At 41.5% G+C, this 24,975-nt stretch overlaps 1 protein-coding gene across 1 annotated transcript in view; it reads right to left on the reverse strand.

The window, feature by feature from the left end:
* Positions 1-24,975, reverse strand: part of LOC104674309 (putative cyclin-Y-like protein 3) — a 51,900-nt gene that overhangs the window by 21,721 nt on the left and 5,204 nt on the right. The window contains 5 exon segments of the mRNA XM_030924441.1: positions 1,252-1,470; positions 5,813-5,979; positions 10,022-10,141; positions 10,736-10,787; positions 21,972-22,072. Of these exon segments, the coding sequence (XP_030780301.1) occupies positions 1,252-1,470; positions 5,813-5,979; positions 10,022-10,141; positions 10,736-10,787; positions 21,972-22,072 (659 nt within the window).

A 24,975-nucleotide genomic window follows, 5' to 3' on the forward strand; every position in this document is an offset into this window, starting at 1 on the left:
ATGACACTGTCACATAAAAATAAAATAGGACTCCCAAAGATTTCAAGAGTATTGTGACAAGCACCTAACAACAATATCAACTGTTACCTGTGCACCTGTCCCTTCGACATAATAAACATGCACTTGTGCCTAAAATCAATTTACTCAGCAATTGAAATTCTACCCAATCCTGATTAGTTACCAAATACTCAAAGCACATTTTAATGAGGCAGGTGTGCTCTGGGCTGTCTTGGAACATCCAAAAAGTCTCATGAGTGGAACACCAAAAAGTGCTACTTTACTTGTACATTGTGGTAGAAAAATGTGTTATTCTAAATTACCACCAAGATACCAGAGACAGTGGCAATTTTAAATGTGTCAGTTTCAGTGGTAATTTTCCTGTATACTCACCAAGGGTCATAAGCCATAAATCACACGTTGCCCCATGAAAGTTACCATTTTCATTAAAAACCCATGTCCTTCTGACCCAGTATTTGAAACACTGGCACCTTATACAGTCTAAGTACAAGTCTCTCAGCCACTTCTGCTTTGTCTAATAAACTCATGGGACTGCACTGTGCTATATACAGTAGATGATAGATAACATGAATTTGCAAACTGCATAAGTAAAAGACAGTCAAGAGCGATAAGTGTACTGTGTATGTAGACATAATTAGGAATACAATTGCATTTATTCACATATTGTTATGTGAATGCATAGAGGTTAAAAATAAAACTCATTAAGAACAGACTAATTTTAATTAACAATATGGTCACAGCAGAAAGGATATCAATAAATTCTTAAGAATATGGATCCTTGACAGGGCATGGTGGCTCATGTCTGTAATTCCAGCACATTGGGAGACAGATGCGGGTGGATCACCTGAGGTCGGGAGTTAGAGACCAGCCTGGCCAACATGGGGAAACCCTGTCTCTACTAAAAACACAAAACGAGCTGGTGGTGGCACATGCCTGTAATACCAGCTACTCAGCAGGCTGAGGCAGGAGAATCGCTTGAACCCGGGAGGCAGAGGCTGCAGTGAGCTGAGATCACACCATTGCACTCCAGCTTGGGCAACAAGAGTGAAACTCTGTCTCAATAAATAAATTAAATAAATAAATAAATAAATAAATAAATAAATAAATAAAAGAATATGGATCCTTGTATAAACCATAAAAGAAAAGAAACATGTTGCCAAAGAAATAAGTTTTTTGGTCTGTTAATTTTAAGGCTTTCATTTTCGTAATCGCTACTTAATACGATTTTGTCACAGATGCTGGCTTCTGTGGCCGACGGTAAACTCCACTAAGTGACTTCAAATCCTTACCTTCAGTCTCTGGGCTTTATCTTTGTGAAGAAAATGAAATAGAAAATACACGTCATGGTCATTTGCCAAGGCACGCAGGTCAAAGTAATATTTTACATAAACACTGGCAGACACATGAATGTTAAACTCAAGTAGCTCCAAAAAACACTTCTCCATCTTGCTCCTGGGGTAGAAGAAACACAATTAAACCAACATAGGACAGTTCTAGTCAAGTGGATTATCTTTAAAAATATCCTGAACTACCAGGATACTCTAAATTCTGTTTTGAAACAAATAAAGGCTGCCTGGTTGGGTTCCCACACTAATGTTCAAGCCAAGATACAGCTGCTTGGGGTCTCTTCTACCTCCTAGCACCCCAAGTTTGGGATGAGGGAAAGGTGGAAGCCTCTTCTGCATTCATGCTGCTGACTCAGGGCTCATACTTCAGAGTTCCCTTTGGGCAGCTGCACAACTCAAACTCCATGCTCACTCACAAGCCCCGCAATAGCAATCCCATGAGAGGAATGACAGGTGCCATTTATTAGCTCTGAAGGATCTCCAGGCATTTTTACCAGGATGACAACAGGAAGTGGCTTCCTGAAGAGAAGCACCAACAAGAGGACTGGGTGCATCACCATGGCCACAAATGGACCCATGGAGAACCAGCCTATTATCTCAGAGGAGGAAAATGTCTAAGGCTACAAGAAGGATTCATCCCAAATAAATACATAAGCAAGCTACATTCCATGGCAACAAGAATCCCCTTCCCTCTGCTGCAGCTCACAAGGCTATGTCAAGGGGGCATAATGCAAGATTCTGCTCACCTTAGTACTATGAAGAGGTGAAACTGCCACTATGACGGGGCAAGGATAATCTTTAATCTTCAAAGTTTGAAAGGCAGAAAAATCAAGGAGAGACATTTTGGCTAGACTAAACCCATTTTATGATTTCTAGTAGGGCCCTGGCCTTATACACGCAGTGTTGCTCCTGAGTTGGGAATGCAACCCTGAAGTGCTCAGCATCTGTCACCCCTGGACAGAATGGGATGTGGGGAGTTGAATGCAGTGGGAGAGGAAAGGGCCGGGAGCCGTCCTCTGCCATATGGTCATCCAGCCATCCTCACCAAGGCTAAATTAATAGGTATACAGAGTAAATCTGGCTGCTTTCAGAGTAACCCGCGTGATGAGTTAATTGTTTAAAAATGATCAGTATCTGAACAATACATTTGGTTTCTTGGTTTGAAAGCTTTGATATTTTACCCACAGGCTAAGTCAACAAATGCTTGATGTTCTCCTGCAAGGGGGACAGTTAGACCATGAGCCAAGATGTGGTGATCTCATTTGCTGAACTTAAAACCCAGCTGAACCTACTTCCAAAATTAATTTCCTGTTCACATGTCCATAAGTCTATAGAAATGTAAATTAAATAATATTTGAATAGACAGCTGATCAGGACCTGACTTACTACAGGAATTAATAGCACTTCATAATCCCTTTTTATTTTCTCCACTAGTACATTGTAACTGTGTAGAAATACAGTACTTCACAGAATTAACATGTCTCTTAATAGAGGTTTACTCACTGAAGAAAAGCATTCGGTACATAGAATATGCATCTTCGGGGCTCTGTGGTTTTTTATAATGGCCAGATGATTGAAGAGCATAACCTTTACAGACACAGCAAATTTTCTGAATAGTGGCTACTCAGTTTAACTTACTCTTTAGAAAGGAAAGATATTCTAGGAAGACATAGATGTTGGAAAATTTTAAGAAAAATCTGATAGATACCAACTGGTAACTATTAAATTTACACTCAAAATGGGACCATTGCAAACAGTCAACAGCAGGGGGCAGAGACAAATGTCTATTAAACCTTTGACATACGCTTTTCAACTTCCCAAGATCATAAACAGAAGCAGCCTGTTCAGAGCATAGCTCCTGGTGTTTCTCCGTTCACACAGCAACAGCACTGTTTGGAACTGGTCTTCTTGGAGCTGGGCTCTGCCCCACTGCTCCTGGAGCTCACTTCTGTGGAAACCTGCACAGATCCCTGCATGCACTCTGATCTTGTGACTAGAACTCAGAGCCCCAGCCAGCTGAGCTGTCGGTTTTGAGAACAATTCAACTGTTAGTGATTACAAATTTGAAATCACCTTCGCAAAAATTGTAACTGAGAAAATAATGAAAGTGAAAGCCAGCTGATCTAGGTGACTTCACCTTGCTTCTAACCTCCAAGCTGTCCTTGTTCATTCCTAGCCAGAGGCCAAACTAACTTCAGGAGAAAGATAGTTTATAGTTTAGCTTGGAAACAAAGAGGGTAACAGCCCTTTCCCAAAACAAACCTGCTTCCTGCCTGGGGACTGGACTGCCTTTCCAGGACTAACAAATTAGCCACAAGATTGGAAATTATGGTTGAGGAGTCATGCGGCTGAAGCCTGCAAGAGTCTGAACCTCCCCATATTGCTCCCGGGAATCACATCACCATTGTTAAACCTAAGATCAGTGCTTGAGATATTTTGCAGACCCTGCACTGGGATCAGGTGGCACCACCTCAATCAATAAACTTCGCTTATCTGGTTTGTGGCCCCCACCCAGGAGCCAACTCGTGCAGGAGGACAGCTTCAACTCTCTCTGATTCCATCTCTGATCTGACAAATCAGCAATCCCCTCTTTCTGACCCCCTACCCACCAAATTATTCTTTAACAAAACATCCCTGAGTTTCTGGGAGACTAATTTGAGTAATAGTAGAATGCTGGACTCCCATACAGCTGCCTCAGTGTAAATTAAACTATTTATTGCAATTCCCCTGTCTTAATAAATCAGCTCTGTCTAGGCAGCAGGCAAGGAGAACTCAGGCAGTCACAAATCTTGTTTTCTTCAAGGGACCAGTTTACAAAAGGATGACTATGATCAAGGCCACTTTAGCATTTGGAACTTCCAAAGTACTTCCGTTTGTTTCAAATTCATTTGCTGTCACATTCTTTGCTAAAATGGTTACCAGAAATATCACCATGGTTACTTGGTCTACGCTATTAGCAAAGTGGTGGCAAAAATGGTTTTTTGTTTTTCTTTTTGAGACAAAGTCTGGCTCCTTCACCCAGGGCTGGAGTGCAGTGATGTGATCACAGTTCACTACAGCCTCAACTTCCCGGGCTCAGGCAATTCTCCCACCTCAGACTCCCAAGTAGCTGGGACTACTACAGGAGCCTGCCACCATGCCCGGCTAATTTTCTAAAAAACATTTGGTACAGACAGAGTTCACTGTGTTACCCAGCAGGACTTCAACTCCTGAGCTCAAGCGATCCACTCACCTCAGCTTCGCAAAGTTCTGGGATTACAGGCATGAGCCGCTGAGCTCAGCTGCAAAGTGGTCATTTTTGAATGTAGATATACTCTGAGGTATACCTACAATAGACACTATATCTTCAATTGTAGACATACACTGAGGTGATTGTGAATGACAGTCTTATCTGCAGTCATAAGTAAAAGTCACAACACGAACTCGTGCCAATGCCTGGCATGATCTTGATCTGCTGCTGCTGCTCAATGTAAACAAAACTGCTCCCTTGTCTTGCACAGATGCAGCCTGCACAACTGTCCTCACTGTCTAGTGGGCATCCAGGAAGGCTCTGCTGGAAATGCCTCCCTGCTCACCCTGCCTGCCAGCTCCAGGGCCCTTCCCTTCACAGCAGTCATGAGGTCATATTGGAAGGGAGCCCTGGTGAAGCTGTGTTTCAGTGTCATGTTGGTGCATCTGGGAGGAACCTCATGACTCTGTAAGGCTCCTCACATGCTCATGGGCAACTCCAGGCCCAAAGAGTGCTGCTGCAGATGTCTGAGTACCCTATGGAGCCTTGTGAGTGTGGTGGGCATGGGGTGATGCCCCAGAATGCTTCTCACGCTGCGTTGGTGAACGCTGGAGCTTCTAACTCATCAGACCAATTTTGAAACACATGCAACACTCTCAGTGGGGAGGGGCCAGGGCACAGGAATCTGTGGCTATTTGACTTTGTATCTCAAAGATCCTATAAAAACACATCTTCAGATAAAAGGGGGAAGAAAGGACCAGCAAAAGCAAATACACAACGGGTGACTGAAGCCATAACTTCCCCATAGCCCAGAGGCCTTATGACCTTAACAATGGCCAATTATTTCAAAGGCCAAATGTTTTACCCTTAAAAGGGGACTGAAACTGGCAGACAGCTGCTCAAAAGCTATAAAGACATTTACTCTACCTTATCATTCTGATAGTATACTTGTAAGAGGTTTGCCAAAAAACAACCAGAAAACTACTTTTCAGTTTATCAAGCAGGTTATTACAACAATAACACATCAAGGCCTACCCATTAATGCTGGAAAATACAAACTTGTTACACTAAAGCTGGATAGAGAGAAGTCTGTGGTCTTATACCTATTTCCTTTACCTGCACAATCAAACCTATAAAGATATTTCTTACAGTGTTAACTTGGAGAAAAAATGAGGCATGGAAAATGGTTACAAAGATCGCCAAAATCTGACAAACTCACATGTTTTCAACTGCAACGTCCTTGGGATTCTGGCTGTCATCCACACTCCATAGACCATGATTTCTCCAAACCTTGGAGGCAAGAAGCATGGCTCCGAGGACAATCTTTTTCCAATTAGTAGGACAAAGATCAATGTTAGCACTAGTTAAAAGTCGTTCGATGTACACCTGCAAAATAGAATGCTGGTCTTTGATTTCAGTTCAGTGTAAGTGTGGTGATAAGAATATTTAAGAATGAAAGATTTCTTCTGGTTTTGACCAGAAAGTAAGTGCTTTTTATTTTTATGTTCTGCAGAGACTTTGCTCAGACAAAGCAAGAGGCCAAATCACAGTCATAGTCAGATACCTCTGCAGCCTACTCTGCCCATAGACATTTCCAGCCCAACTTTGGTCACAGGGATGACTGAACATCCCTGTGGGCATGAAGACAGGCACCATCAGCACCTTCACACTCATGAAAGGCAGCACAAACTCAGGCCCAGTGCAGATTAAGGTTGTTCAGGAAACACTCCAGTGCCGTCCGTGTGCAGGATCACACCTGGCTGGCAGGTAGATAGGAATTTTACAGGTGTGCCATGTTGAATATGTTAACACCCAAGTGATACTGAGGACACTGCTGTCTTCTCCTTTCACAATAACTAACCCATTCTTGGGACACCAGCTGAGGAACTGTGGTCAAGAGCACTTCCCAATGCCTGCTGTGCAGATAGCATGACAGGTCTCTGTGGCTGAGAAATAACCTCCATATTCAGTGCTTGATAAGGAACGCATGTATATGAAAGGAGAGTCCTGCTTACAGCCCCTATTTTCCACATCTCTGCAATCACTTCATGAAAACTCATTTCTTGTCCTACAGTATCTGCATTCAGTCAATTCAGTAGACTTGAAGGCAGAGACACCTGTCGGCCTCTGTATCCCTGGAGTTCCTCTAAACCTGTCAAGCAGTTTGTAAGATAATCTCAGGAAGTATTTTGTGTCTATCCAATCTCTATCCTATAAAGAACTGGGTGAGGGACCAGCTGAGTGAAGGTGACAGAGGTGAGCTGGGAGGCGTTCCTATCCCAGGGGGTGCTCTGCAGAAGAGTATGTCTCTATGCTACTTGATGTCTTTGTATCAAGACCAAAGGAAAACAGTTCATTTTAAGAGAGTTCATTTATTGTCTGAGGGTTATCAGATTGGTGGCTCAGATCTGGCAATGTTCTCCGAACTCAACTGTGTTTTCAAAATCAAATGGCTCTTGAACATGATACGTTCTTATGAGAGATTCTGCTCCCTTTCCCCCTAACTCTGCACTATCGAGTATCCTAGGAATGACCTTCCCTCCCAGGGTTCAACTCCACAGCACTCATTAGAGAGCACTTAAACAGCATTGGCGAGTCCTCAATTTCCTGTCACCTTTACTAGTAAGCTGGACCTGCTGACACCAATACCACTTGTCCTCCTAGGTCAGTGAGGAAGTTCCTTTTTTAACACCAACTCTTCTATCAGCACGGTGGATCCCATCCCACTATTGCAGAACACTGTTCCCCAAATCACCTCTTCTTGAAGACTTTCTCCCTCTCTGGCAGAGATTTCCCCCAATACAAATATGTTTCCTGTTCCCATCCTGCTCCCCGCAGCTCCCCAGAAGTATCCTCTCATTTGCTCACAGCATCAGGCCCTGTTGCCAGCTTCTCACCTCCCGTCTCTCCTTAACCCACCTCACCCATCCCCATCACTCTCCTGAGACTCCTCTTACCAAGGTCCTCAGAGTCTTGACACCTACAAACCAGAGCCCTTCACCCCAAGGCTCCACTCCCCAAGTTGGCCCTCATCTTGTCCAGGGAATTGTCATTGGCCTAGCTCCTGGGGACTAATACTTACATGTGAGTTACCCTGCTCCAATCTGTGTGCAAACACTCTGTGCCCACCTTCACTGGTAGGCTGCCTGCTTCAGATTCTGAGCCGCCATGGGTCACGGCTCACCTGTATCACTCTAGTTGTTTCTTGGTCCTATTCTCTGCCCCAACCTTCCTTCTAACTGTGGTCTACTCTCCCCAAGCCATCATCATAACTTCTTAAATTAAGAACACTGCACTCCGCTGCTCAAGATCTACCATGAGTCCCCTCATCAAACTGGAATAAAACCAGAACTTCTTCCCATGGCCTGCAAGCCAAAGGGCTCTGTGAGCCATGGCACTGCCTGTGCGGCCTCCCCTCTTCCGTTCTTTCCTTCATTCCTCCCACCTCGCAGGTCTCCTGCTGTTTGTTCCTTGAACACACATGAAACATGTTCCTATCTCAGTCTTTGCTTTCATCCCACTGCCTGTCATGCCAGCACTCCTTATCGTCCTCGCTTTATAGTCAGGTCACTGTTCAAATGTGACCCTCTACAGAGGCTCTTCCTGATCATTCTATCTGAATTAGTGAGCCCCTCCCATCCCTCTCTCTTTATCCTACTTTATTGTTTTGCTATTTGCTATTACCTGAAAAAAATGATTTCCTCATTACAACATAAGTTCATAAAGACAAGGACCGTTTTCAACCTGTCGTCTTCTCTACTCCAGCACTTAGAAGAGTGGCACAGTGTTGGCATCCAGGGGGTGTTTATGGAACAGACAACTTCTTGGCAGCATTTAGCACTGTGACCACAGCCTTTCCTATCTTGAACCCTTGGTTCTTCTTTTATTATCCTCTCCTGCTCTTCCTCCTCCCCCTCTAGCCACTTTACTGGGGGCTTGTCCCTTACAGGCTGGTAGTCCTTACAGAGCTATGTTCTGTCCTCCTCCTTTTCTTTTCCTTTTTAGAGATGGGGACTTGCCATGCTGCCCAGGTTGGACACAAACTCCTGATCTCAAGTGATTCTCTTGCCTCAGCCTCCCAAGTAGATGGGCCTATAGGTGTGTCCCACCATGCCCGGCTTCTCCACTTTCATTCTAAACACTTTCTCTGCCATTTGAGCAGCCATACTATTTTTTTTTTTTTTTTTTTTTTGAGATAGAGTTTCATTCTTGTTGTCCAGGCTGGAGTGCAGTGGTGTGATCTTGGCTCACTGCAATCTCTGCCTCCTGGGTTCAAGTGATTCTCCTCTCTCAGCCACCCAAATGGCTGGGATTATAGGTGTCCACCACCATGCCCACCTAATTTTTTAGTAGAGAGAGGGTTTCACCATGTTGGTCAGGCTGGTCTCGAACTCCTGATCTCAGGTGATCCACCTGCCTTAGCATCCCAGAGTGCTGGGATTATAGGTGTGAGCCACCACACCTGGCCTTGACCAGCTACTCTTACTCCTCATTTCTTATTTCCAGCTCAGATCAGTCCTATAGATCCAAATAATGACTGCACACGGCCACTCTCCTATCTCACAGGCACACCAAATTTAGCCTGTCTACAGTGAACTCCCCCTTCTTTCAATCCAGCTTTCCCTCCTGCATCAGCTCTCTCTCTCTCCAGCTGGAAATTCCACTCCTGCTTCCCACCAGCATGTGCTGAGCATCCCAAAGGGCCTGCAGCTCCGTGAAAAGGCCTGCATCTGATCCACTGCCCACGGAAGCGTTTCAATTCAGGTGCCCAGCAAAAGCCTTCTCTTCTAAGCCCTAGCCAGATGCTAAAGGAGAGGGTATTGCTCTAAGTATCTTTTCTCTCCTTGCTGCGTGGTTGACATTCCTCTACAGGTTAGTGTGGGGAGGGGTAAACCAATCCCAGCCATCTGAAGAGAACTTCATATTCAGAATGGGTCTCACCAGAAGAATTCTGTAAGAATGATGTAGAGGTGAGGACACCGCTATGGCTTAGCAGCTCACTAGCAAAGCCCGTGTCCAAGCATTAACTGGTAGCACATTCCTGGGCAATTTTCTGAGCAGGCACAAGAGGTCAGCAGGAACAAGGAAGCATTCAGAGCAGCAGCTCCCAGTCACTGCATGCAACAGAAGTGCCCGGGGAATATGGCCTGGGACTCAGCTTAGACCTACACTGCAATCTGTTGAAGGAGAAACCAGAAATCTCTCCTGCTGCCTTTAATAGCAATTATTCTGTGATAAGAAAAACAATGTCATCATTTTAAACCATAATGATGATTAAATTCAAATACGTGTATTTACTTTGCTTGCACAGGTTTCTCTTAAAAGATCTGATGATAATTTCAGGACTCTACTTTTGGTTAGAAACATGGCCATACCCTGAGTAGGAGACCAGTTGTTAAAGATGCTTTATAGATAAGAAATATCTTACCAAAGCTACGATTGCACATGGAGCTGTTAGTTTTGTGACTTGAAAAAGAGTACAGAAATATATGAAAATACAGTTGCGTTTGGGATCATCCTCGAAGGATTTCCCTGGAGAATTTCCTTGCTGAAAGAAGAAAAAAAGACAATATAAATATCCACTCAAGAAAACTTTTTAAATACTCTTAAGATGGCAGTGTTCCCATTTGTGACAACGTGTCCCTTAAAATAATTTTGATGGGATAAAATGTCTTTTAGTTTTCAAAAATATAAACAGTGGGATCCTAAAATATTTTTGGTTTCCTGTAAACAGAGATGCTAAGGTGGTCCTGTGGCTATCATATGTCTAAAGAAGGAAGTTTTAAAATTTTTATAGCATTTAAACTGATTTAAATTTAAATTGTTTTCTAATTCTATTCACAGAGATTGTGCATATTTGTCAGGACTATTTACAAATATTTATATTGTTTGCTGCTATAGAAAATTATCTTTCAAAATGATGCATTTTGTTATCTGGATGGTATATTTACTCCCCTTAGCGTACTAATTAAACAAAGCTGCAAGTCAGCTCTTACTCCAGCATGCCCACTTGAAACACTCCTTATATAAGATGATTAGACACAACAGAGGCAAGACTTCGAGGTGGGTGATTTTGACTTCAGCATGAACTAAACACAACTCTATGAAACAAAAATAGAACCTCAAAGAAAGTGTCACTTACTGAAAGTGGATGTATTGGCTCATCAAAAATAGCCAGAGATCTATTTGCCTATCTATAAAATAAGAATGTGCATTTAAGAAATTAATTCAGGAATTGTCAACATCTTAGTAAAGTACCTGTTAGGAGTAGGGCATGGAGGGTGGAGGGAGATACATCTTGTTTGGTTGGTAAAATTTGTTCACCAAAACAGTTTTTGCAAATTTTTCTCCTGGATCCTGGCCTTCAGAGGGTTTCTTGAACTCTTTTTTCTGCAGCACACAATGTCCTGAACTGTGAAGTGTTTTCTACATTGATGATCCAGGTTTGCCTTTAAATATTGGCCCCCACTAACAGGCAATGGTAATAAACTACATCTGTTGTCACCCCCCTACCCTCATGCTGGAAAACAAGAACATTTTATAAAGCAGTAGTGGTTGGCAATAAAGTTTTTAGAGCTTTTATTAAATGTGAATGAGATTCAGATTTCCCAACTATTTCATTATACTTTTATCATATTTGTTTAAGTAGTTTGAGTTGCAAACTTAATTGCCTTTTTATTTTAAAAGAGGCCAGTCTTTAATGAACTTTAAAAATCTAACACATTGTGTGCTCACTTAGGAAACCAGCGGTTCTTCAAATGTGGTTTGTGGACCCTGAGATTCCCTAGGAGGCCCATGATGTCAAAACTTTTTTTTTTTTTTTTGAGACAAGGTTTTTCTCTTTCACCCAGGATGGAGCACAGTGGTACAAATATGGCTCACTGCAGGCTTGACTCCCTGGGCTCAAGTGATCCTCCTGCCTCAGCCTCCAAAGTAGCTGGCATGAAATGTGCACACCACCATGCTCAGCTAACTTTTAATTCTTTTTTGATACAGATGGGGTCTTGTCACATTACTCAGGCTAGTCTCAAACTCCTGGTACCAAGTAATTGTCCCACATTGGCCTCCCAAAGTGCTGGGGTTACAGGTGTCAACCACCACCCATGGCCCAAAATGTTCTTATAAGAATACTAATTAAACATGAGAAGCTGCTTGAAAATAAAATATAAAAATAATTTATTACTTTCTAAAAGTAGTAAGACATTGCTTGCTTTCTCACTGTTCAACACTTGTAATAATTGCATAAAAGCAAAAGTGGGTAAAACTGCTGGTTTCTCAGTATGAATAAGGGCCGTGGTACCGAATTATACTAGTATTCATTCTGCTCTTCACCACCCTTGCAGTTTTTATTAAAGTAGCCAGCTTCGCTTAAGAATGTCCTTGATGAATCAGTAAAAATTAATGGTGTTATTAAATCTTGACCACTCTTTTTAGTAATCTAAGTAGAAAGTTCACATAAAGCACTTCTGCATGCTGAAGTATGGTTAGGTTAAAGAAAAGCACTTGTGATTTAACTGTGAGCTGAACAAGCCAGTTTTTCACAGAGCACCATTTCCATTGAAAGTATGACTGACTGTCATTCTGAAAAAGAAGCCAAGTGAGTCTGTCATTTCAAGGAAAATAACAAGTACTTGTCATCCATAATAAATCTAATGCTTTCAAGCTAAAAATCAGGACTTGGACGACTCATACCTACTACTGTGAGCTTGGCAGCATCTCAATCTGTGAAGACATTTTTATAATCGTGGTGATACTAATGAAAGTGAGTTTTTACACTATAAATAAACATGAATTAATATTTTCCAAATAGCCAATGCATAATATAAAAGCCAGTAAGGGGAAAGATCCATTCAGTGTACAAGAAAGATCAGTGAGTATTAGTGGAATGAATTCATTCATATGTACAATCCCACTATAGCTATTTTAATAAATCAGTGCTTGTGGAGCTTTGGTGTGGTTAAAAATACCCACAATTACCTGAAAGCTCTAAAAATACACCTTTTTTTTTGTACTATATATTTGCATGAGGCTAAGTCATCTTTTTATTGCTTCTTTATGATAATAAAGTGATGAGCTGGAGTAACAAGGCATTTTTTCAAAGAGCTCACCTGTGCTTTATGTTGTAATATATTGCCAAAGTCACACTGTGGAGGGAAAAATAAATATTTTTAACTACTGATTTTATCACTTGTTTGGCCTGAAGATATGTTTTTAAAAGGGGGAGGAAGGAACCTTCTCAGTGGCCCTGAAATCCTCTCGTTCAAAGCAGTACTATATGAGCACTTTTCTTTTAGCTCTCTGGCTTTATAGCGAAAATAGGAGAACCAAACTGCTAGGCAATACGCTGTTAGAAGACGTTTCTGCTGATGGCTAGTATATATACATAATTACATATTTTCCCTGTCATTTGCTCTTCTACCCATAGAACCTGTAATCTTGTGCAAGTCACTTATATCCATGGGTACATATGCTTATATTTAGACCATACAGTAATGTTTTGCTTTTTAAGTGGCTAGACCCTGCATTTCAACTGATTTAGTTCACCACCACCTACTCACCCATTTGCCATTATTTCCCTAAAAGCACATCATCAGTGTACTTTATACCAATTAAAGTAATTTAAAATCACCCATGCATAATTATCAGCAGGAAATTTATTAGTAAACATAATGCACACAAAAATCAATGACACTTGTAACTATCCTGAAATAAGCAGCACTAAACACATAGTGTAACACCGCATAACACAATATTCATGACAGGTGTTTCCACATTAGTTTAAACAAAATATTAGTGAACAAATACAACTCTTCAGATGCATGTTACTGTGGTCCTAAGTCATCCTCGATGTTGTGTGTCAGCAAACAGGGGCTTCTCTTTTTTTTTTTTTTTCAATCATTTAAATTATATTATTTATTTACTCTTTTTTTTTTTTTTTTTTTTTTTTTTATACTTTAAGTTCTAGGGTACATGTGCATAACGTGCAGGTTTGTTACATATGTATACTTATGCCATGTTGGTGTGCTGCACCCATCAACTCGTCAGCACCCATCAATTCATCATTTATATCATGTATAACTCCCCAATGCAATCCCTCCCTCCTCCCCCCTCCCCCCTCCCCATGATAGGCCCCAGTGCGTGATGTTCCCCTTCCCGAGTCCAAGTGATCTCATTGTTCAGTTCCCACCTATGAGTGAGAACATGCGGTGTTTGGTTTTCTCTTCTTGTGATAGTTTGCTAAGAATGATGGTTTCCAGCTGCATCCATGTCCCTACAAAGGACGCAAACTCATCCTTTTTTATGGCTGCATAGTATTCCATGGTGTATATGTGCCACATTTTCTTAATCCAGTCTGTCACAGATGGACATTTGGGTTGATTCCAAGTCTTTGCTATTGTGAATAGTGCCGCAATAAACATACGTGTGCATGTGTCTTTATAGCAGCATGATTTATAATCCTTTGGGTATATACCCAGTAGTGGGATGGCTGGGTCATATGGTACATCTAGTTCTAGATCCTTGAGGAATTGCCATACTGTTTTCCATAATGGTTGAACTAGTTTACAATCCCACCAACAGTGTAAAAGTGTTCCTATTTCTCCACATCCTCTCCAACACCTGTTGTTTCCTGACTTCTTAATGATTGCCATTCTAACTGGTGTGAGATGGTATCTCATTGTGGTTTTGATTTGCATTTCTCTGATGGCGAGTGACGATGAGCATTTTTTCATGTGTCTGTTGGCTGTATGAATATCTTCTTTTGAGAAATGTCTGTTCATATCCTTTCCCCACTTTTTGATGGGGTTGTTTGTTTTTTTCTCGTATATTTGTTTGAGTTCTTTGTAGATTCTGGATATTAGCCCTTTGTCAGATGAGTAGGTTGCAAAAATTTTCTCCCATTCTGTAGGTTGCCTATTCACTCTGATGGTAGTTTCTTTTGCTGTGCAAAAGCTCTTTAGTTTAATTAGATCCCATTTGTCAATTTTTGCTTTTGCTGCCGTTGCTTTTGGTGTTTTAGACATGAAGTCCTTGCCCATGCCTATGTCCTGAATGGTACTACCTAGATTTTCTTCTAGGGTTTTTATGGTATTAGGTCTAACATTTAAGTCTCTAATCCATCTTGAATTAATCTTCGTATAAGGGGTAAGGAAAGGATCCAATTTCAGCTTTCTACTTATGGCTAGCCAATTTTCCCAGCACCATTTATTAAATAGGGAATCCTTTCCCCATTTCTTGTTTCTCTCAGGTTTGTCAAAGATCAGATGGCTGTAGATGTGTGGTATTATTTCTGAGGACTCTGTTCTGTTCCATTGGTCTATAGCTCTGTTTTGGTACCAGTACCATGCTGTTTTGGTTACTGTAGCCTTGTAGTATAGTTTGAAGTCAGGTAGCGTGACGCCTCCAGCTTTGTCCTTTTGACTTAGGATTGTCTTGGCAATGCGGGCTCTTTTTCGGTTCCATATGAACTTTAAAGCAGTTTTTTCCAATTCTGTGAAGAAACTCATTGGTAGCTTGATGGGGATGGCATTGAATCTATAAATAACCTTGGGGAGTATGGCCATTTTCACGATATTGATTCTTCCTATCCATGAGCATGGTATGTTCTTCCATTTGTTTGTGTCCTCTTTTATTTCACTGAGCAGTGGTTTGTAGTTCTCCTTGAAGAGGTCCTTTACATCCCTTGTAAGCTGGATTCCTAGGTATTTTATTCTCTTTGAAGCAATTGTGAATGGAAGTTCATTCCTGATTTGGCTCTCTGCTTGTTTGTTACTGGTGTATAAGAATGCTTGTGATTTTTGCACATTAATTTTGTATCCTGAGACTTTGCTGAAGTTGCTTATCAGCTTAAGGAGATTTTGGGCTGAGACAATGGGGTTTTCTAAATATACAATCATGTCATCTGCAAACAGGGACAATTTGACTTCTTCTTTTCCTAACTGGATACCCTTGATTTCTTTCTCTTGCCTGATTGCCCTAGCCAGAACTTCCAACACTGTGTTGAATAGGAGTGGTGAGAGAGGGCATCCCTGTCTTGTGCCAGTTTTCAAAGGGAATTTTTCCAGTTTTTGCCCATTCAGTATGATATTAGCTGTGGGTTTGTCATAAATGGCTCTTATTATTTTGAGATACGTTCCATCAATACCGAATTTATTGAGAGTTTTTAGCATGAAGGGCTGTTGAATTTTGTCAAAAGCCTTTTCTGCATCTATTGAGACAATCATGTGGTTCTTGTCTTTGGTTCTGTTTATATGCTGGATTACGTTTATTGATTTGCGAATGTTGAACCAGCCTTGCATCCCAGGGATGAAGCCCACTTGATCATGGTGGATAAGCTTTTTGATGTGCTGCTGAATCCAGTTTGCCAGTATTTTATTGAGAATTTTTGCATCGATGTTCATCAGGAATATTGGTCTAAAATTCTCTTTTTTTGTTGTGTCTCTGCCAGGCTTTGGTATCAGGATGATGTTGGCCTCATAAAATGAGTTAGGGAGGATTCCCTCTTTTTCTATTGATTGGAATAGTTTCAGAAGGAATGGTACCAGCTCCTCCTTATACCTCTGGTAGAATTCAGCTGTGAATCCATCTGGTCCTGGACTTTTTTTGGTGGGTAGGCTATTGATTGTTGCCTCAATTTCAGAGCCTGCTATTGGTCTATTCAGGGATTCAACTTCTTCCTGGTTTAGTCTTGGGAGAGTGTAAGTGTCCAGGAAATTATCCATTTCTTCTAGATTTTCTAGTTGATTTGCGTAGAGGTGTTTATAGTATTTTCTGATGGTAGTTTGTATTTCTGTGGGGTCGGTGGTGATATCCCCTTTATCATTTTTTATTGCGTCTATTTGATTCCTCTCTCTTTTATTCTTTATTAGTCTTCCTAGCGGTCTGTCAATTTTGTTGATCTTTTCAAAAAACCAACTCCTGGATTCATTGATTTTTTGGAGGGTTTTTTGTGTCTCTATCTCCTTCAGTTCGGCTCTGATCTTAGTTATTTCTTGCCTTCTGCTAGCTTTTGAATGTGTTTGCTCTTGCCTCTCTAGTTCTTTTAATTGTGATGTTAGAGTGTCAATTTTAGATCTTTCCAGCTTTCTCTTGTGGGCATTTAGTGCTATAAATTTCCCTCTACACACTGCTTTAAATGTGTCCCAGAGATTCTGGTATGTTGTATCTTTGTTCTCATTGGTTTCAAAGAACATTTTTATTTCCGCTTTCATTTCGTTATGTACCCAGTAGTCATTCAGGAGCAGGTTGTTCAGTTTCCATGTAGTTGAGCGGTTTTGATTGAGTTTCTTAGTCCTGAGTTGTAGTTTGATTGCACTGTGGTCTGAGAGACAGTTTGTTATAATTTCTGTTCTTTTACATTTGCTGAGGAGTGCTTTACTTCCAATTATGTGGTCAATTTTGGAATAAGTGCGATGTGGTGCTGAGAAGAATGTATATTCTGTTGATTTGGGGTGGAGAGTTCTATAGATGTCTATTAGGTCCGCTTGGTGCAGAGATGAGTTCAATTCCTGGATATCCTTGTTAACTTTCTGTCTCGTTGATCTGTCTAATGTTGACAGCGGAGTGTTGAAGTCTCGCATTATTATTGTATGGGAGTCTAAGTCTCTTTGTAAGTCTGTAAGGACTTGCTTTATGAATCTGGGTGCTCCTGTATTGGGTGCATATATATTTAGGAGAGTTAGCTCTTCCTGTTGAATTGATCCCTTTACCATTATGTAATGGCCTTCTTTGTCTCTTTTGATCTTGGATGGTTTAAAGTCTGTTTTATCAGTGACAAGGATTGCAACCCCTGCTTTTTTTTGTTCTCCATTTGCTTGGTAGATCTTCCTCCATCCCTTTATTTTGAGCCTATGTATGTCTCTGCATGTGAGATGGGTCTCCTGAATACAGCAGACTGATGGGTCTTGACTCTTTATCCAGTTTGCCAGTCTGTGTCTTTTAATTGGAGCATTTAGTCCATTAACATTTAAGGTTAATATTGTTATGTGTGAACTTGATCCTGCCATTATGATATTAACTGGTTATTTTGCTCGTTAGTTGATGCAGTTTCTTCCTAGCCTCGATGGTCTTTACATTTTGGCATGTTTTTGCAATGGCTGGTACCGGTTGTTCCTTTCCATGTTTAGTGCTTCCTTCAGGGTCTCTTGTAAGGCAGGCCTGGTGGTGACAAAATCTCTAAGCATTTGCTTATCTGTAAAGGATTTTATTTCTCCTTCACTTATGAAACTTAGTTTGGCTGGATATGAAATTCTGGGTTTAAAATTCTTTTCTTTAAGAACGTTGAATATTGGCCCCCACTCTCTTCTGGCTTGTAGAGTTTCTGCCGAGAGATCTGCTGTTAGTCTGATGGGCTTCCCTTTGTGGGTAACCCAACCTTTCTCTCTGGCTGCCCTTAAGATTTTTTCCTTCATTTCAACTTTGGTGAATCTGGCAATTATGTGTCTTGGAGTTGCTCTTCTGGAGGAGTATCTTTGTGGCGTTCTCTGTATTTCCTGAATTTGAATGTTGGCCTGCCCTACTAGGTTGGGGAAGTTCTCCTGGATGATTTCCTGAAGAGTGTTTTCCAACTTGGTTCCATTTTCCCCCTCACTTTCAGGCACCCCAATCAGGCGTAGATTTGGTCTTTTTACGTAATCCCATACTTCTTGCAGGCTTGCTCATTTCTTTTTCTTCTTTTTTCTTTTGGTTTCTCTTCTCGCTTCATTTCATTCATTTGATCTTCAATCGCTGATACTCTTTCTTCCAGTTGATCGAGTCGGTTACTGAAGCTTGTGCATTTGTCACGTATTTCTCGTGTCATGGTTTTCATCTCTGTCATTTCGTTTATGATCTTCTCTGCATTAATTAGTCTAGCTGTCAATTCTTCCACTCTTTTTTCAAGATTTTTAGTTTCTTTGCGCTGGGTACATAATTCCTCCTTTAGCTCTGATAAGTTTGATGGACTGAAGCCTTCTTCTCTCCTCTCGTCCAAGTCATTCTCTGACCAGCTTTGATCCGTTGCTGGCGATGGGCTGCGCTCCTTTGCAGGGGGAGATGCGCTCTTATTTTTTGAATTTCCAGCTTTTCTGCCCTGCTTCTTCCCCATCTTTGTGGTTTTATCTGTCTCTGGTCTTTGATGGTGGTGACGTACTGATGGGGTTTTGGTATAGGTGTCCTTCCTGTTTGATAGTTTTCCTTCTGACAGTCAGAAGGACTGTCTGTTGGTCTGTTGGAGATTGCTTGAGGTCCACTCCAGACCCTGTTTGCCTGGGTATCAGCAGCAGAGGTTGCCGAAGATAGAATATTGCTGAACAGCGAGTGTACCTGTGTGATTCTTCCTTTGGAAGTTTCCTCTCAGGGGTGTACTCCACTCTGTGAGGTGTGGGGTGTCAGACTGCCCCTAGTGGGGGATTTCTCCCAGCTAGGCTACTCAGGGGTCAGGGACACACCTGAGCAGGCAGTCTCTCCGTTCTCAGATCTCAACCTCCGCGTTGGGAGATCCACGGCTCTCCCCAAAGCTGTCAGACAGAGTCGTTCGCGTCTGCACCGGCTCCCGCTACTTCCCCTGTTGGTCTTCAGCTGTGCGCTGTCCCCAGAGGTGGAGACTACAGAGACAGGCAGGCTTCCTTGAGCTGCTGTGAGCTCCACCCAGTTCGAGCTTCCCAGAGGCTTTGTTTACCTACTTAAGCCTCAGGAATGGCGGGCGCCCCTCCCCCAGCCTCGCTGCTGCCTTGCCGATAGATCGCGGCAGACTGCTGTGTTAGCAGTGAGGGAGGCTTCGTGGGCGTGGGACCCTCCCGGCCAGGTGTGGGATATATTCTGGTGTGCCTGTATGCTTACAGTGCAGTATTGGGGTGGGAGTTACCCGATTTTCCAGGTGTTGTGTGTCTCAGTTCCCCTGGCTAGGAAAACGGATCCCCTTCCCCCTTGCGCTTCCAGGTGAGGCGATGCCTCGCCCTGCTTCAGCTCTCGCTGGTCAGGCTGCAGCAGCTGAGCAGCACCGATTGTCCGGCACTCCCTAGTGAGATGACCCCAGTACCTCAGTTGAAAATGCAGAAATCACCGGTCTTCTGTGTCGCTCGCGCTGGGAGTTGGAGACTGGAGCTGTTCCTATTCGGCCATCTTGCTCCGCCCTCCAGGGGCTTCTCTTGAGTAAGTTCTGTGCTTCCATTTGCCCTCAGCATTTACAGCATTTAAAATGAGGCTCAGAATAATTTGAGAAGGCAAACTTGAGTTGTAAAAAGTAGGCCTTACAACATTATTAGCATCTAAGATGGATATTTCTATAGTGCCTCAAAAAGTTTCATCTCCAAATTGATTTTAAAATCACAGAATTTGAAGTTACATGCTGAAAAGACCACTGAACCTTACATGACACTCCATGAACCACCCATTTTACAAATAAGAGAATCAAGGCTTCAAACTGATTTGCCCAAGGTACCCACATAGTGCTTTTGTGAACTGCAGGTGTTTACAAAATCCTATGGTATGGTTTAAATTTAAGCGTATGCACACATACATAGAAATGACCTGCACAGACGAAAGGCTCTATGGGTAGAAAGAAGAGGAAATGACAGGGAAAATGTGTAATTTATACCATCACTCCTCCATGCAAAGGAAGTAGTGGTCCCCATGTTTGCTGCACGCTGGATCACTCAAGGAGCTGTAAAAACAGCCTCACCACCAGCTGGAGATATTGTGATTTAGTTGACATTGGACATGATTCAGGCATCAGGGTTGTTGGTAAAGTTCCCCAGGTGATTCCAATGTGCAACAAAGTTTGGGAATGACTGAGTTAGGGTTAAGGTCAGAATCATCTGGGATGCTTTTATTCATATAATGATGCCTCACATACTTAAGCATTTTTCTAAAAGGCTTGTGAGTGGCCAGAGATGGAGGGAATGTGGAGCTGGGAAGATGCATGTGTTTGCAGACATATATTTTGAAGAAACATGTATACATGATTCTAATATGGCCCAATCATCCCTTTGAGAACAATGGACTAGTAACCATGAAAAACATTTTTCAAAATCTTTCCAAAAAGCCAATTTGCTGTATTAATTTGCTCAGTAAACCTTTATTTCATCAAAAGTAAATATACCAAATGATCCCTTCTAAAATTTGAGAGCAAATTAAAACTAACTGTACTTCAAAAATAGACTTCTAGGCCAGGCGTGGTAGCTCATGCCTGTAATCATAGGACTTTGGGAGGCTGAGTTGGGTGGATTGCTTGAGCTCAGGAGTTTGAAACCAGCCTGATCAACACAGCAAAACCCTGTCTCTAAAAAGAAAAGAAAATTCTGTTTTAAAAACACTTGTAGGAATTAGGCTATGCTGGAAGAAAAAGCAGAACCTCTACTTGTTTGAGCAAGGTGAAGCTTAAAAACTCCTTTTGAATGGCATACTGAAACATCAGAATCTTTTGAAATCAGAAAAAACCAGGGACTCTAGCCAAAACAGAGTGGGTTTTTACTTAAGGCTGAATACAAACATTAAGTGATGACTCCATAGAGGCCAAAGTTCAGGACTTTAGACATTGGTGGAGTCCAGTTCCTGCTGAAACACAATTTGATCTCAATAATTGTTATACATGAGAGAGGTAAGTGATATTATTATGAGCATAACTTTACCATTTATAATTAAAGTAGTAGTTACTGACAAATTAGCTTAAAAAGGTAGTACACTGGAAACAAAATTAAGCTTGTAAGCTAATCATGGTTATTGACTGGAAAGTTGCTAGGGATAAGGACATTAATATTCTAAGGGAGTACCTCTCAAACTGTTTTCCCAAAAATCAACACTCATAATCTAAGGAGATGTTAATAATGTTCCCTGGATATCTCCAGTGGAACTGGGCTTTGTTGTGGCTTTTTAAATAACCTTGAACCCATCGTTCTAGGGCGCTTTGAAAAGGCATGTCTGATTGTGGCCTATGAAGTGCTCATGCATGAAGGGAACATTTAAATGCAGATACACTACAGCACCACTGGAGGACAAGCTGTTCCTTCTTCCAAGAGTAGTTTCCAAAGTAGCACCCATGGTCTTAGGCCTCTAGTCCATAAAGAACTAATAATTTTCCCCAGAAATATCCAATAAAAGGCACCTCTCCTTCCCATTAGGTTCAACACTGTCATAACATAAATGCATCAAATGAATAGCTATGGTTTTTCTGGGGTTGCTTATTTGGTAACTGGCTTTCTCTTCTACCACACAGTGTCTAAGATTAAAAGAGAAACAGACAATTCATATTTAGGTCCTGGAAATCCATATATCATTGAAATCAGTTTCTTAAACTGCTTGCTGAAAAGGGCAACCAAACGGCTGAAATGATAGACGATGACCAGGATGCTTTTAGCATATGGGGTCTGTCACTCAGCCCTTGGCAACCTCATCGTACTCACCTTTCCAGTGTGTGTCTAAGATCAGGCTTGCTGACTGTGCTGTTATCTAGCAATATGGTGGAACATGAGCTGTATTTTCTATCAAGATGCCATGGAGGTATCTGAAGGAGAAGGAAGATAGAGGAAAATGTTTACAGCAGGCTGAACTTACAAAAGTGTGGGCTTTTTACCTTAGTAAAAATGTCAAACAATAAAGCATTAAGGTATTTCTTATACCCTGTGACCTGCCTGAGTGTGGTATCATGAGCAGCTCTATGGGAAACTCATTGGATGATGTTTGAGGACTGGGTTATGAAATTCTGCCCTTGCTATGATACCAGTCATCAAACCTGGTAAGCCTCTATTATGAATTCCCTTTATAAATAATGGGAAAAGTTTAAAATAAGATTTCCTGGTTTTTTTTTTTAATTACACAGTAAAAAGCAGCTGAGATTTTCTATTTCTTTTATTCATTAACTACAATAAAATGTTATAATTTTTTTTTTTTTTTTGAGACGGAGTCTCACTCTGTCGCCCAGGCTGGAGTGCAGTGGCCGGATCTCAGCTCACTGCAAGCTCTGCCTCCCGGGTTTATGCCATTCTCCTGCCTCAGCCTCCCGTGTAGCTGGGACTACAGGCGCCCGCCACCTCGCCCGGCTAGTTTTTTGTATTTTTTTTTAGTAGAGACGGGGTTTCACCGTGTTAGCCAGGATGGTCTTGATTTCCTGACCTCGTGATCCGCCCGTCTCGGCCTCCCAAAGTGCTGGGATTACAGGCTTGAGCCACCGCGCCCGGCCACAAAATGTTATAAATTAGATAATACTGGCACAGGAGCATTTTTATTGCAGTAAATAAAGACCTCATACTACATTCACTAAATTACTAATCCTAAGTATACTCATTCAAGAGACAGTGTGATGGAACCAGTGTTTTAGAGTCAGAGACTCTGTGTGCCAGGGAGGCTCAGAGACCAAACAAGTCAGGCGCCATAGGTTTCTCTGGGCCTGTTTCCTTGGTGGAAGATAGAAAAAGTGCTGCTTTAAGACTCTGTCACATCTAAAAATCAGATGATTGAAACAACTTCATGTTTACATAAGACTGCTGTTACATTACTCAAATGAGAACTTCCAAGAATACTTTGCATTCATTTCAAAAGTTGATTGATTTTATTCTATAAGTTATTTGACATACATCATGGCACTGTCCTGCCTCATTCATGCTGCTCTCTGCCCAGAATACCTATTTCTTTCCCCCTTGTCCCATCAGGCTTCACCTTCTCTGCATTCTGGGATCCCTCTGCCAGCAGCCACACCACAAAATATTTCTGATTTTGTGTACTCGTCGGTCTAATGCACTGTGTGTTACATGACAGCAATTGTCCGCAGAGCATCCTCCTGTTGAGAAAGTAAGCCTCTCCAGGGTAGGGAGAGCCCTTCCTTTCGTACCTGCAGCTGCTGAGCACAGAATGTGGGAGAAATTAAGGAGTTCAATAAGTGCTTGGCAAATTATTTAAATCAGTTACAATTTGGAAGGTAAATCTTCCTACAGTTACAAATCAATGAAAATTTATCTGCAGTGCTATCAGAGAGATGACAGTGAATCTTTTGAGCCTTCTAGAAAATAAACTATCTCTAAAACACTTTAAAAGTATCTATTCATTTATCAAGGGTGCAATAGTCAATATGGAAACTGCCTCATCTATGTTAGGAAAATGCATTTCCTGGCCAGGCACAATGGCTCACTCCTGTAATCCTAGGACTGTGGGAGGCTGAAGCGTGTCCGGAGTTCAAAACTAGCCTGGCCAAGATGGTGAAAACCCGTCTCTACTAAAAATACAAAAATTAGCTAGGTGTGGTAGTGGGTGTGCCTATAATCCCAGCTACCCAGGAGGTTGAGGCAGAGAATTGCTTGAACCCGGGAGGCAGGGTAGCAGTGAGCCTAGATCATGCCACTGCACTCCGGCCTGGGCAACAGAGAAAGACTCCATCTAAAAAGTAAAAAAATTAAAAAATAAAGCTCTTTCTTAATAATAATGCCAGTAACCAAATCCCAGTCACCAAATAGTTGAAAAGATCAACAGCATTATTTAAAACCACAAAATACCTATTATTTTAACTTAAACAAAACCTCAGATGAGCCTTCTTCCCTCCTGTTGGGATATGCTTGTCTGCATCATGTTATCACCCTCTTCCATCAGGGTCTCCCACACATACGTGAAAGACAGGGTAGGGAGAAGATCTAGTGGTTGTTTATAAAAGTACACAGCATTTTAAAACTGTCTGTAGCCAGTAATCAGAAATATCCATATAGTCTAACACCATTTTGCTTGTTTCAGATGCTTTTTACTGTAAATTCACTTATTTCTTAACAAAAATTCCAGATGTTTTTGAGGAATATTACTATTTGAAGGACCAAATTCTCCTTCAAGGTAGAAATGTTTTAACTCTAGCTAAACTCTTATGTCTCTTAAGCTATTCTATTAATGTGTATACTTTACATTAACAGTGTATGTGTGTCAATGAATATACTTTGATTGTCTCAAAAAACAAATATAACATGAAAAATGAAAATGGACTCATTCAGATACTTCTATTCAAAGTGAAAGAAGGTATCCCTTAAAGTCACTACTATTAGGGGAAATACAGCATAATACTACAGGATAACAAAACTCGATTCTGAGAAAAAATCCATTTATGAGAATAAAAAGAACAGGAAAATAATACACCAAAACACAAACTAATTGGTAGAGTTTTAGGTGATATCTGTTCTCATTTTCTTCCATTTAACATTCCTTATAATGAACGTATATTGGACTGTGGATTTTTTTGAGAGGAAGTCTGGCTCTGTTTCCCTGGCTGGAGTGCAGTGGCCTGATTTCAGCTCACTGCAACCTCTGCCTCCCACGTTCAAGCAATTCTCCTGCCTCGGCCTCCCGTGTAGCTGGAACTATAGCCATGTGCCACCATGCCAGGCTAATTTTTGTATTTTTAGTAGAGACGTGGTTTCACCAGATTGGCCAGGCTGC

This window comes from Rhinopithecus roxellana, chromosome 20 (genome assembly GCF_007565055.1).
Source record: "Rhinopithecus roxellana isolate Shanxi Qingling chromosome 20, ASM756505v1, whole genome shotgun sequence".
Classification (NCBI taxonomy): domain Eukaryota; kingdom Metazoa; phylum Chordata; class Mammalia; order Primates; family Cercopithecidae; genus Rhinopithecus; species Rhinopithecus roxellana.